This window comes from Xylocopa sonorina, chromosome 15 (assembly GCF_050948175.1).
Source record: "Xylocopa sonorina isolate GNS202 chromosome 15, iyXylSono1_principal, whole genome shotgun sequence".
In the NCBI taxonomy this organism is placed as follows: Eukaryota; Metazoa; Arthropoda; class Insecta; order Hymenoptera; family Apidae; genus Xylocopa; species Xylocopa sonorina.
In genome coordinates this window covers 3,428,032-3,442,042 of record NC_135207.1, presented here as the reverse complement: position 1 = coordinate 3,442,042, position 14,011 = coordinate 3,428,032, and the positions used below count along the sequence as shown (strand labels likewise).

The 14,011-nt window shown below is 34.1% G+C and overlaps 2 protein-coding genes across 2 annotated transcripts in view; both read left to right on the top strand.

The window, feature by feature from the left end:
* LOC143430860 (uncharacterized) overlaps nt 1-14,011 on the top strand; it is a 33,566-nt gene that overhangs the window by 10,236 nt on the left and 9,319 nt on the right. Inside the window, exons 11-26 of the mRNA XM_076907299.1 lie at nt 1,038-1,187; nt 1,572-1,712; nt 1,996-2,151; nt 2,449-2,745; nt 2,901-3,084; nt 3,591-3,710; nt 3,783-3,867; nt 4,015-4,032; nt 5,669-5,893; nt 6,016-6,161; nt 6,404-6,612; nt 6,694-6,898; nt 7,379-7,568; nt 7,650-7,788; nt 8,422-8,701; nt 8,809-8,949. Of these exons, the coding sequence (XP_076763414.1) occupies nt 1,038-1,187; nt 1,572-1,712; nt 1,996-2,151; nt 2,449-2,745; nt 2,901-3,084; nt 3,591-3,710; nt 3,783-3,867; nt 4,015-4,032; nt 5,669-5,893; nt 6,016-6,161; nt 6,404-6,612; nt 6,694-6,898; nt 7,379-7,568; nt 7,650-7,788; nt 8,422-8,701; nt 8,809-8,949 (2,686 nt within the window). The remainder of the gene's footprint in view (nt 1-1,037; nt 1,188-1,571; nt 1,713-1,995; nt 2,152-2,448; nt 2,746-2,900; nt 3,085-3,590; nt 3,711-3,782; nt 3,868-4,014; nt 4,033-5,668; nt 5,894-6,015; nt 6,162-6,403; nt 6,613-6,693; nt 6,899-7,378; nt 7,569-7,649; nt 7,789-8,421; nt 8,702-8,808; nt 8,950-14,011) is intronic.
* On the top strand, nt 9,865-11,120 carry LOC143430873 (uncharacterized). The gene has a single exon (XM_076907345.1). The coding sequence runs from the start codon at nt 9,917-9,919 to the stop codon at nt 10,916-10,918; it is 1,002 nt and encodes a 333-aa protein (XP_076763460.1). The 5' UTR covers nt 9,865-9,916; the 3' UTR covers nt 10,919-11,120.

Genomic DNA, 14,011 nt, shown 5'->3' with positions numbered 1-14,011 from the left:
AGACAAATGTCAATGCAGATGCTGTAATATTCGATATGGCGTCAGCTATGTACTTTTTAAGAACAGCCGCGCGTCTACGTCAAAGGATGCATGTAAAGGTTCTTAGATAGAAGATCTTTTCAAGTTCTTAACAATTTACCTCTATACTTACGTAAATGGAAAACGGAAATGGGGAAACGTAGAAAAAGAGGAACAAAAACAAAAAGAAACTGTAAACAGAGTGCAATACACCGTTTGGTTCTTATAGCAAATCGCTCAGAGTTACTCGATATATTTAAACGCCTTTTGATCGTTCTGACTAATCTCAAAATGAAGGATCATATTTGAAATCGTTCGAATGGATCGAGTGCCACGGATCATTTGAACACTTCAACGATGTACTTGCTTTGGACGCAGCAATTGGGTGGCCCTTTAGCCAATTGGGCTTATCGCAACGGGTTTTTAAGTACTTTTTGACATGTTCTTACTAAATTCTCCAACAGTGCGATGGGACAGATCCATTTTTTTCTGACATTAAGTGTCGTGGTCACTGTTCTCGCTGATGATATTTGTTGCCTGGGTCCTGCTACACTTTAGCTACTTAGGCGACTGCAGGACTTTTTAGCGGCGCTCTTATTTTCATGTTGCTATTCTTCTACCAGGTGGTTAACGTCCTTTTGAAAGGAGTTACGTTGGGTTAGATTAAGTAATTCTGACGTGAGAATTTAACGTGTAATGCGTACTAGCTAAAACACGATCCTTACAGTTATTAGTAACAATATATGCAATTGCATATTACAAAATCCAAGTACCATAGGCGAGCATTGGCCTTCGAGGCAACTTTTGTACTCTTGTTACGCCGCAACTTCCTAAACGTATTAATACTTTTTCTTTTAATAGAGTAACAAAATGAATCGATCGATTCCTTTGAGGATATACATGTTAAAGAACAAAGGTGATCTTAAAGTTTTTCAAATTGCTTCAGTTGTTTAAGCTCGATAGAAGCGCCTATGTATACATATTACAGTGTTGTTTGAATATCGTGTTTTTATGTACAGGTGGCAACCATTCTTGTAGAAAACAATGCTTCTCTTAAGGCTACAACTAAGAATGGTTTTACTCCTTTACATATCGCAGCTAAATATGGCAATATGAGCGTTGCAAATATACTGCTGCAAAGGGATTGCAAGCTAGATGTGCAAGGAAAGGTATGTGCAAAGTATTGCATTCTAGTATGTATTTACTATATTTCATTTAGAGCTTTTTATTTGAAAATTTTGTTAAAGCTTTATATTGAATTTACTTTTCGATTAAACGATGCATTACTATTTGGATTTGTTAATATTTGCAAGCAATGTCTTTTAAAGTAAAGAGAGAAAGTAAGAGAAAAAGTGAAGAACATTAATCCCTAAATATCTACATATATTGATAAAAATACCTGAAAGTCCTTCGTTTTTGGAATTGCTTCGATTACGAATATTCCAGATAACAATTCTAAATTAATTATACAACTTGTACATTACGCATTATGCATGTATTAATGTAGTATACGTGTAGTATGCATTAACGTGGTAAACTGTAAAACATTTCAGAATGATATTTCACCTTTACATTTGGCGTGTCATTACGATCATCCAAATGTTGCAAACCTCTTGTTAGAGAAAGGAGCATCCCCTCATCTAGCTTCTCAGAACGGACATACTCCTCTACACATAGCAGCTCGGAAAAATCAGGTAATACAATACTTGCTTACTCTTCGCTTAAACGAAAACTAAGGGTGTGCGAAGTTGGGAATTAAGTATCATCGAGGAAATCGTTAAAGACCAATAAACTTATTATCTTATTAACTTTGATATCTATATATAATACAAATTGATAACCAAAGTTATATTTATACGTTATGAGACAGACAGACTTGTATAACTTCGTTATAAAATAATAATTAATAGTATGGATGACGAACAATTATGTTATCCACCAACTTAATTAATTGTTGATTAATTGAAAATTGCGTAGATGGATATCGCTTCTACCCTCTTAGAAAACGGAGCGAATGCAAACGCTGAATCCAAAGCAGGATTTACACCTTTACATTTAAGTGCACAAAAGGGACACTATGATATGACGAATCTATTAATTGAACATGGAGCTGATCCTAATCATAAATCAAAGGTGAGTGTAGAGTCATGTCTTAATCGTCTACATTGTTTGTAATTGTCGAAGTATATTCAAGTAAAATCATTTAATTTTTCTTCGAGTTAAGTGCATTAAGCACTTAAATTACTAAATCGTGAGAATTCTATTAATTATAATAACATTTAACGTAGTTTAATTTTTGTATTACATTTTGTATTATTATTGACAACCTCAAGTTATTTGATCGCATTAAATTTTTATGCGATCGATAAATGTAATAAGTGCTATTTAATAACCGTTCATTGTTTAACAATTAATGTCCATCTGATTTAGAATGGTCTAACTGCGTTGCATTTATGCGCTCAAGAAGATTTCATTAAAGTGGCTTCTATACTCGTGAAAAATGGTGCGAACGTGGAAAGTGAAACTGAAACTGGTTACCGGCCAATACATATCGCGGCGCATTTTGGAAATCTCTCGATGATTCGATTTCTGTTGAAGCATAATGCGAGTATCGATGTAAAAACTAACCAGAATTACACCCCGCTTCATCAGGCTGCTCAGCAAGGTCATGCCCATATTGTTACTGCTTTATTAGAAGGGAATGCTTCTCATAAAGCACGAACTGGCGTGAGTAACGTTATTTCTCTTCTTCTCACGTGTCTATTTTAAATACGCTTTATATAGAAATAATATGTTATACGAATCTTTCGACTACTAATTAAATATTGCATAATTTTGATGCTCTAACGATACAAATGATGGCATACGTGAAATCGTTTCAGGACGGTTTAACCGCGTTAAATATAGCTCAAAAGTTGGGATATATATCTGTTATGGAAGTGTTAAAGGGACTGTCCTATGATACGTTGGCGCCTGATAATAAAAATTGGGATGAAAAGTACAAAGTTATTGCACCTGAGAGTTTACAGGAGACGAGTTTCATGTCTGATTCCGATGACGAAGGAGGTATAACGTCTTTTATAACTAAATATTGCTTCACAACCAATTGCTATACTATTGCTACATATTGCTATACAATTGCATAATTTTATATGATAAAGTAATTCAAGAAATATAAAAGAAACAGGCAAAGATTACATACACGTGATTAGTTAAACGTGAATTATGAATTTCTGACTGAAAGATTTCTAAAAACACTCAACAAATGAATGAATTTTTATTTCATAAAAAAGATTAAAAAATTAAAAATATTCTTAGACTACTTTCGTAGACTGCTTTCCTTAATATAGCTAGGTGATCACTTAGTATAAAATATTTTTTCTGTTTTTCGAAAACATTAAAAAAGTTTCGTACACTCGATGAAAGTCAGCAGTCTCGAATGATCTGGAAAGACATGTTTTGTATCTAAGAAAACACTAATTTTTACTGTCACTATTAGTGCATAAAAATAATTAATCCTCATTCGTTCTTAAATATAATAAAATTGAACCAAGATACGTATTTGTTTGCAGGTTCGGATGCATTGATCAACGAACAACCGTATCGATATCTGACTGCAGATCTGATGAAAAGTTTAAGGGACGATTCGCTGCCTATCGATGTCACACGAGACGACCCGATACACAGACCAGGTAAGATATTAATTAATCTGTTTCGAAACGTCACGATCCTGTCGTATAACCTGCCGAATTGTTTACAACTAGTCACAAAAGAGGAAAAACAGGAATTCACTCAAAGCAATAATTACTGTTTAGCGGAAAATTTTGATACCGATGGATTTAATTTGGGGTATGTATATACAATCTCTCCATTACGATTAAGATACATTGCTTTAAACATCATCATAAATAGATGATCATTTCATAGCATGAAAATATTAACACCTATTCCGTACGAAGATTACTATTAATTGATATCAAATATTTTCATTTTTAGCCGACTTCACTTTAGATCGTAAGTAACTTTCATCGTATAGTACATAAATTTGATCATATGTATATAAAGTACAGTACGTTATCATGTTGCATCGTTGACTTGCTCAATTTTCTTCATGGATGGATGGATGGATCAATTATGAAAAAAAAAAAAAAAAAATGGTATGGAGGAGGAATAATGGTGGTGAACATTTCAAAATTGATATTCTTTTTATTTGTAATGCATCACTTTATTTTCATTGCTTCGCGTTCGAGAACCATGTATGTTACATACAACAAATTATATTTACAATCATTTCTGAAACGTTATAACTTTAATCAGAAATTTGAAATTAATTTCAACAATAATTATGATATTGTATTACAAGTACAAAGAAATGCAAAAAGAATGCCTGTACCACAAAATATTTCCCTCCATGTGAAACAATTTATGCAAGAACATTTGTACAATAACTTCTCAGTTACGTGAGATATTCTACGATTAAACGTGACACCCTCGTGTATAATCGAATTAAGAAAAATCGCAGCAAAATATGTTAATTTCGATAATGTGACTATCTCCTTGAAATAGAATGAAACGGGCTATTATTAATATTTTTAATTATTATAAAACAGCTCCCATAGTTGTTTTAACGAGGATTACGATTTTAACATCTGACTGAATTCGATCACTAGCAGATATGTTTTTAAGGTCGTTTTTAAGTGGATATCGTTAATAATTAAAATTGTCGTTGGTTGCATGCTGAAAATACTAGTTTATCTATGGACAGTCGATTGGCGTCCATTGAACAGTGGAAATCTTATTATATAGATAGGATAGATATGATAAATCTCATGCTACTGGTCCTAAATTTTTCTTGTCACTGCAATCGCTACTTTTTCCTGGAATACAACAGCTCTCTCGTTTTAATTTTAATTTCATTGCTGTGATTTTTCTTGATAATAATTTGTTTCAAGATGCATACTCTTCTATACATTATTAAAATTGATTCCTTTCATTACCCCTTTTCTTTAAAATACGCGTATTCTTTTATTAAACCAGAACAGGGCGAATATTCATTACAAACTTATTTGTATATAATATATTATATAATGTATTCCACTATAGTATAAATGAACATTTTAGAAAATTCTGCGCGTAAAAACCAAACAAATTTCGTTTACGTTGGATAAAATTTAAAGATTTACACGGTCTTAGTTATACAATCTGAAGGATATCCAAAGCCAAATTTTATCAGAATCAAGTTCTACAGCTAATAAATAAAAAATTAATTTTTACATATAAGAATGATCAATTCTTGAATATTACTTATTAAGACTTAGAGATTAAGATCATCCATGATATAATTTGAAAGGAAAGGAATAATATATATTTTGATTACTTATTATACTTTATAACTATTTCTTTTTATGCTGAAATTAATAAGATCCATAGCAGAGTCCAAGTAGATATCAAAGTTACTGACGTATCAATATCAGAACAATTAATTTTGATTACATTTATAATATGAATTATTTGTACAATCGCAAACTGACTTAACTTCGTGATCGTTAAAAAAAAAATGTGTGTCCATTTATATCTAAATATAATTATGTACTTACATACACAGGTATATATCACGCATAAGATTTACAAATAAAACTTGAATTTTTAGATTTTTAGTAAGTTTCTTGGTAGATGCACGTGGAGGTGCTATGAGAGGATGTAGACACAGCGGTGTACGTATTATCGTACCACCACGAAGAGCGACAATGCCGATTCGTGTTACGTGTAGATTGATAAAACCTAATAAGGTCGCGAATCCTCCTCCCCTGATGGAGGGTGAGGCTTTAGCAACTCGTATTATAGAGATGGGACCAATTGGTGCAACGTTTCTAGGGTAAATACCGCGTTCTACAAAACACTTTGTGTGTATTAATTAATTAATTTGCTCTTCTTTTCCTTTTTTTTCTTTTCTCTTTTCTATTTCTCCCGTTAGCCAAATAATATGTTTCATTTCAGGCCTGTTTTAATTGATATACCACACTTTGCGTCTATTCGAGGCAAGGAGAGAGAAATTATTATCCTTAGAAGCGAGAACGGTGAAACTTGGAAGGAGCATGATAATTCTGCCGATAACGATACCACTTTGTTAAATACTCCACATGGTACATTTTAAGATACAAGTTACCATAGAATCTCTTTTATCTGAACATCTCAAATAGTGAAATGTATCTAGTGCAAATCAATCGAAAAGGAACATTGTTTATGAATTTTTATTCTTTTATTTTTTTTTTTTTAAGCGATTGCATGTGAAAGCAAATTAGGATATTGTACAACACGTTCGCATAGTTGCATCTAACAGCAAGCAATGGAACAGTCGATTGAATTAAATGGTTCTATTTCGCAGATCCTAAAATGAGCGCTGCCCATTCTGGCAGGATTACACGCATAATAACGACAGATTTCCCTCAATACTTTGCCATTATTACGAGGATTAAGCAAGAGGTTCACGTAATCGGGGCAGAAGGTGGGATTTTAACATCAAGCGTTGTAAACGACGTGCAAGCCGTTTTTCCGCCGGGCGCGTTGACCAAGAAGATCAAGGTTGGATTGCAGGTAAATTAAATGAGACTGGAATGCGTGAAAGTATCTCTCCGTGAGAGTTTCCGTCTTATTCGTTTTCTATTTATTCCACAGGCTCATCTGATTCCAGCGGAACTGACGGCAAAGCTGTTGGGTAATTGCGTAGCCGTTTCTCCGGTGATAACGATCGAACCGAGGAGACGAAAGTTTCACAAGCCAATCTCTCTTACGATACCTGTGCCGCAAGCTGTAAATAAAGGCATGATCAATCAATACGGCGGTGAAACGCCAACGTTACGGCTTTTGTGTAGTATCGCAGGTAAAAAGATGTTGATCCTCAAATTTGACAATAATAAATATTTATGCGCTACACGACCCCAATTATGGTGCGTTGAAAGTTTAAATAGAGATATACAGATGTACTTCAAATTTTAACAAATAGATTTCTCCCTAGCGATTGGTCGCAAATTAAGAATTCGTATTTCTAACTGATCGTCACGTTATTGCATATTGTGTTTCTTTCTATGTGAATATTAATAGAAACGAAGCATGACAAATTCAAGTTTCAATTGTAACTTTTGTTTAGTATTGTGATATTGTAGTTAAAAATGTTTCATGGTGTCGTACAGTGTACAAATTCACAAATCCATACCTGTCATGAAGCTTGTTGACGAATTCAATAGATTTATGTGAAAAACCATTATTTTTGTAAAATTACAATTTTATCTTTTTTGAAAGCGCATAAAAATCGTTTATTCTACACTTTATTTAATGCTCTTCTTTCTCGTTTTCATTTCAGGTGGTACTTGTGAGTCACAATGGGAAGATGTTACTGGTTCGACACCGCTAACTTTTATGAACGACACAGTGTCCTTTACTACCACTGTATCCGCTCGATTTTGGTTGATGGATTGTAGAAATATAGGCGCGGTACCAAAAATGGCTACTGAACTCTACGAAGAATCCTTATTTGTACCATATATTACCAAGTACGTACTAATCTTCTTACTGGTTTAACTTAAATTTATCTTTCTTCCATAAAAAATAAAAATAAACCTCTTTCCACGCAGTTTTATTATATATTCTAAACGAATGGACGTGCTTGAAGCAACATTGCGAATATTGTGTATGACCGATGGAAAGGAAGGAATGCATACGTTGGAGAGGCAAGAGGAATTTGTTGAAATTGTTAAAAGTCGCGACGTTGAAGTAAATATGACTCATTAAATAATTTTACATTTAATTTTTATTTTTATTTCATTTTATGGGCATGAACATTATAACGCATGGTTATTATTGCTTTTAACTTTCTATTCTGCGTCGAGAAATGGCATGTTTTGATATAAAAATTTACCTTGAAAACATTTAATTTATTCTTTAAATTCCTTTATCACACTATGGTCTATGGCTAGAAATATTTAACAGCAGTCTGTGCTACATTATGTTATATGTAATGTGTACTTGCATGATTCAATATATGTAATAATATCCGTTCGATTTCGTTTTTCATTTAGTATTTGTGTTTTTAAATTATATTGCTTCTAAAAACAATATATATAAATAAATATCATAATCTTATTTTTATATTTATCGTACCCTGTTGATTTCTCGATGCGTCCTTTTCTTTTTCATGCACCAATTATTGACTTAATTATACTTCAATCTGGCTATATGTAGCGTACCAAAATAAATATATTGCATAATAATATAATTGCAGATTGTTTCTTTGAAATTTGTCAGAAATATTAAGTTTTTACCGTACAATTAATTTTTGTTCCATAGCTTATCGTACGCATAAAATAATTGTTAGTATCATAATTTGGCGCGTGTGTTTGTTCATAGGCATTCGATGGGAAGAATCTTTACATTGAATTTAGTGGAAATTTAGTACCTGTCACGAAGTCGGGTGCACAATTGAAATTTACATTTAAAGCCTTTCGTCAGAATCGTTTGTCTTTCCACGTGAAAGTGAAAGATCCATTGTTGGATCCAGTCGCCAGAATGTTGTTTATGCGAGAGCCGAAAGTCGCGAAAGGAGAGCCGCCTCAACAGCCGATCTGTGTATTAAATATCGTTCTTCCGGAGATTACGACTAAGATCAAAGTACAAAAAAAAGTGGAAGGTAAAGCATTTATGTATTTTAATGTCAAACGATACATCACATTATATCTATTCTACATCTGCAAAGAGAGTAACACTGTGCCCTTTTCCGTTTTGTTGTTTGCGAAGATTCGAATATTATTAATCGGCAATTGGATTCGTACGAATCGAAATACAAGATGGAGCAGAAAGAGAAGAGCGACGAGCCTAAGGATGTTTCGCCTTCCGAAAAGAAATTTATTACCGACGCGTTGCACAAGGAACGGACAGGTATGATATTCATTTTTTATTTATCCACCTTAAACTAGATGAAAATGGTAACTTTGAAGCGGTGAAGATACTTGTACGCTAGAAAGGGAAACTCTCTGTGTGGGAACTTCTTACATTCTGTACAAAAGCTTGAATATATATACGAATATACACGACAATAACGTGTAACGATTACAAATCATAATTGCAGTTTTTGTTTTCTTCTTTTTTTTTCCTTTTTTCTTTTATGTTCGAAGAAATTATTTAATTTAATTGATTATTCAAATGCAAGCTGCTGAAAAGGAAATGTACTCTGTCCAATGATTGTAATCCCGTACGTTACTGTAATAGGACGAACCGAATAATTAGGAAAATATATCATTAATGAGGTTTCCGATGTGTATGGTATCTCGAGCAGTGTTTGGCGTTACATTGAAAAAGAACGGTTTTGCGGCAGGGCAATTTTATTCTCTATAAGGTAGTACACTTTCGTTATAATGCTATTTAACGAGGGAAAAACGTCAATCTGCTTATGGCTGGGGCGTTGAGTGTGGCTTCTTTAATTCAATTACACCGTGTAACGCTATCAGCAAACGGTCGATGTAGCTAGGACGAACCCGTTTAGTTTGAACCGAGCCTCTGCTTGAAACAGTACCACTAAGAGCTATCTGCCTTTAAATATTACTGTACCACAGTTCCGCAATACACGTGAGTTTACATTAGTCGAAGTTGCAACATCGGTTACAGACTTACATACGTTTGATTTAAATTCACTTAACCATTCACACCGTAACACCGTTTTGATATTACTCTCGCATTTCTTTGTCCCCTTTCGAAACATTAATTTCTATTTGGTTTTACAATTTTCAGTTTCAGGCTTTTATAAGTTCTTTAATAATTTTCACTTGCGATCCACACGATAAACGGTTTTTTTCAAACGAAAAGAGGAGCAAAGCTTATTCCCCTCTCGAAAGTAATTAACTCCGTCATGGGAGAACCGAGTGACAAAGAAGCTGAACAAGTGCGAAAGGAAAGCAACAAGCTGGAGCCCGCAGGCGAGATCGAATCCGCCAGCGACAAATGCAAAGTCGTCGCAGACGTTTCCGAGCAGGAAACCAGTGGGCAAGCGGAAGTAACGAAGAACTGCGGGAAAACCATCGAGTGTTCGCAAAGCATCGACGAAACGTCGAACGCGAGAACGAAAGTAAAACGGAAATTAAGATCGACTCGTAGAAGGTTAAACGCGATGATCAGCAACACGTCCTTACACTTTTCTGACACTGATTCTGAAGGAGAGTTAACGACAATTAATTCTCCAGCCAGGTCGTTGAGTTACGCAGAGAACGAACAAGAAAAGCCAATTATCTGCGTAACGTCGAGCGAAGCAGAAGCTGCAGGGTCGACTTATTTATCGCCTGACGATAAAGGCCCGTCCCAGCGTAATTTCACTGAGAATCTAACGGACGTCGACGAGATATATCCAAGCGAGTCGGAGGGCGAGCAAAAGGAGAGTCAGAACGGTTTGAAAGCTCCAGAGGACGCTTGCCAGGGTGAAACAGATCTCGAGGACTTCGAGGCTGAGGACGAAGCGCAATCGATGATCTACGTGACGCCAAGGTCCGACATATTTTGCGAGTATAGCGCAGAGACGATTACGACTAAGGAAGGCGACGGACCGTTCTCTGTGGAAGTGAGAAACGAGATGTGTCGCGAGGATGTCTCGCAGAGCAAACTCTCGAATGGCACGCCTGAGATCGTCGTTATGTGCGACACTGACGAAGAGGACGTAGTTGTGTCGGACGAGGATGATGCGCAGCAACCGTGCTGCAGTCATAAAGAATTGCCAGAGGATTTAGACGTTCTCGTAGCGTCGCAAGTTGTCATGAAAAATATTAATAAGATTGAAAACATGTTGATAGTTAAAGATACCAGCGACGATGCTATTAGCGATTGTCACACAGACGTCGAGGAGGTTGATCCGAATGAATAAATAACTTCCAGCTGCCTGATGGTAAAAATATGAATTATCAACAAAATATACTTTCTGCAGAAGGATGCTGTATCGTTTGAACAGAAAAAAAAGATATGACTCGTACTAAACGTTTCGTGTTCAACAGTACACTGGATATAATGGATCCCATGTGCTATTCACTGTTTGTCTATTATAGTATACGTATGTTATTGCAATTATATATTACGTTCGTAAAGAATATATCGTCTGCTATCGTATGCTAATTATGTGAGTAATTACAAAATGCAGCGATCAAGATATGCTTCTTCTATAATACTTAATAAACGTTTAAAGAAACATCGCTATTTTAATTTATAAATGAGATTCACAGACACACACACATATATATAGGGCTGAAGAAATGAGTAAAATGTGAGATTTAAAGAAGATGATAAAAGTGTTTGTATACGACATGCATAATAATGTAATATGTCACACGCAACTGCGACAAGCTACACGTATACGTTTGTACGCGCGTGTAAAACGTCTAGAAATGGAAGGACACGTCATAAAGGGAAATTAAATAGCGCGGTTAGAAACATATTTAGAAATTATACTCTGTATCTTTGAAATAAATCTGCACGAGCATGTGACAGTTACAAAGAGTCCAGCATACAAACCGGTTTACTTTATAGATGTCATTTCGAGGAGTATAATCATATTTATTTTTAATTTTACATACAATCGTCCTTCGAGCAGTAATTTCTAGAGTTGCAAGTTGTTCACAACGCTCGACGTTGCGAAAGTAATTTCTGGGCTGAGATAAATGTATTCGGGTGTATTAAACGGGACCCCTCAGTAATCAGCAGGAAATTTTATTTTTGAGTATTAACAATAATTTTGAGAATATCAATTATTTATTATTTATTTATTAATAATTATTTTGAGAATACTAAAAAATTTTATTTTTGAGTATTTATTAATCTCTGATTTTTTCTTGCATATCTGAATTATGTTATATCATTGCAGTAGCTGTAATTTAAATAATATGCAGAGGAGACAACATAAACATTTAAGTCCAAGATTCCATCCCAAAATCGTACACTACACTAATTAGTGGAATCATTACAGACGATTTCTGTATCATCTGTTTACCACGTACCATTTTGAAAGTAAAAGTAGAAGCCTGCATTAGCAGGAGAATTAAAAAGACATTTGATAGCCATTAACTCATTATTGGATTAGTGCCGTACTTCGATCCAAAGAGCGACAGATTACCAGTTAGGATATTATACAGATTATATAAGATATTAGGTATTAATATCTTGGAAACTGTTGAAAATTTAGGAGAAATATATGGCATGCAATGAGTCCTTAAATGAACCTTGATATCACTGTTTGCATCATTAATCAGAACTATTGTTCGTTCTACACGAAAATATATATTGAAATATTTATTTGCATACACATACGCGTACTTGGTACGTCTATATTAAGCATTACAGTGTCTGTAAATATAGAGCAATTATTAACTAATATTACTAATGATGGAAAAAGTATTATATAGAATATTTTCATAAAATTTAAAATTAATAAATGCAAAGTTGTTTAATAAATATATATATATATATATATCAATTATTATTGCTTATAATTATCTATTTATGAGAAATATAGTTTATTTAGAGATGGGGAGAGAAACAGTAAGAGAATAAATTTAAATGCAGTTGCAGTATAAATGATTGTGCGAAGGTAGCACAACCAAAATTAGAGGCACGAATAAACGAATTAATAAAATATATACAAACTATATTTTAAATATAAATATTGAAAATATTTGCGAAGTAAAAAATATAGGGTTCGAAGGCAAGGGGATTTGCAGTTGTATTTCTAAATACGCATAAAACACGTATTATTTAATTTTCTCTTATGATATATTTAGTTCTGCTTCAAATCCTCCTAAAATACAGCTTGTTCCAGTTGTACACAGTGTACATAAATTCGTTTTGTATGCCCAGCTCTTAAAACCAGGTCTGAGCAGCATCGAAGCCCCTCGTACACTCGCTTCACCTTTTAATCTTTCTTTCGCATTGTGCACAGTCGTCATAAAGAAAACCACACGATGCTAAATAAGTGGTCATTACAGGCTGAAAAATATTTCCAGATCTACGTGCATTAGCATCAGACACAATTTTGCTTTGTACATTGTACTAAATGGAACTTTCTTATGAATACTTTAAATTGGCAATGTATATACACTTAAGTGTGTATCTGCAAAAATATGAGGCTTGAATAAAAAAAAAATAAGAGAAACTTTCCTATTAAGAATTTAAATTAGTAAGATTTCTTTTATTTTTTTATTCAAACGTCATAGAGCAGGTTTTTGTGGACATTTCAGCAATGAACTATCCTCTATTTTTAAATTAAAATCTTGTAACAGGACAATCTGCTAATAAAGTAGAGAAACACTGATTATATTATTATCTCCACATTTTCATCATTTTCATTCTTGAAAATTATCAGTCGTTATCAGCCTGGCTAGGTCAGTACCTGTAGGTATTTTCATTTGTGAGAATCTTAACTGTAATTGTAATATGTGTAATTGCGACTAGTCAGCAACTTATATGATACGAAAGTGCATGCTTTACGAACGTCGAAAGGTAGGAATGGACAGGCCCAATTGTAAGTCCTTTCTTGGTCGCGTGCCCTTATCCAAGTCCCATTCAAACTTCTTGTCGCGTGGTAATCGCGAATAGTACTTCAGCTTCGACACTGCTTAGACTTTACAAGATGACACACACACATACACATACACATATATTTACGTAAGTTTTATTTTAATTCGTCTTGTTGCATCGTGCTTTAAGTAAACATTTCCATCAGTTTTTCATTTGTAATTACAGCAATTTGAATAAATTGAAGTTACAATTTGGACCAACTTAATTGAGAACAGAATACTATTCTAACGATATTGAAATTCAAATTAAATACGCACACGGACTGCAAGAATTCGATCGTCGAAAATATCTCTCCGCTTGAAATGTTATCGTTTAATACTAACGCAATCTTCTGTACTCGTACTTGCAGAGAAAACTGCCGTTCTCAAGATTATCATAGACCACCGTATGGGAT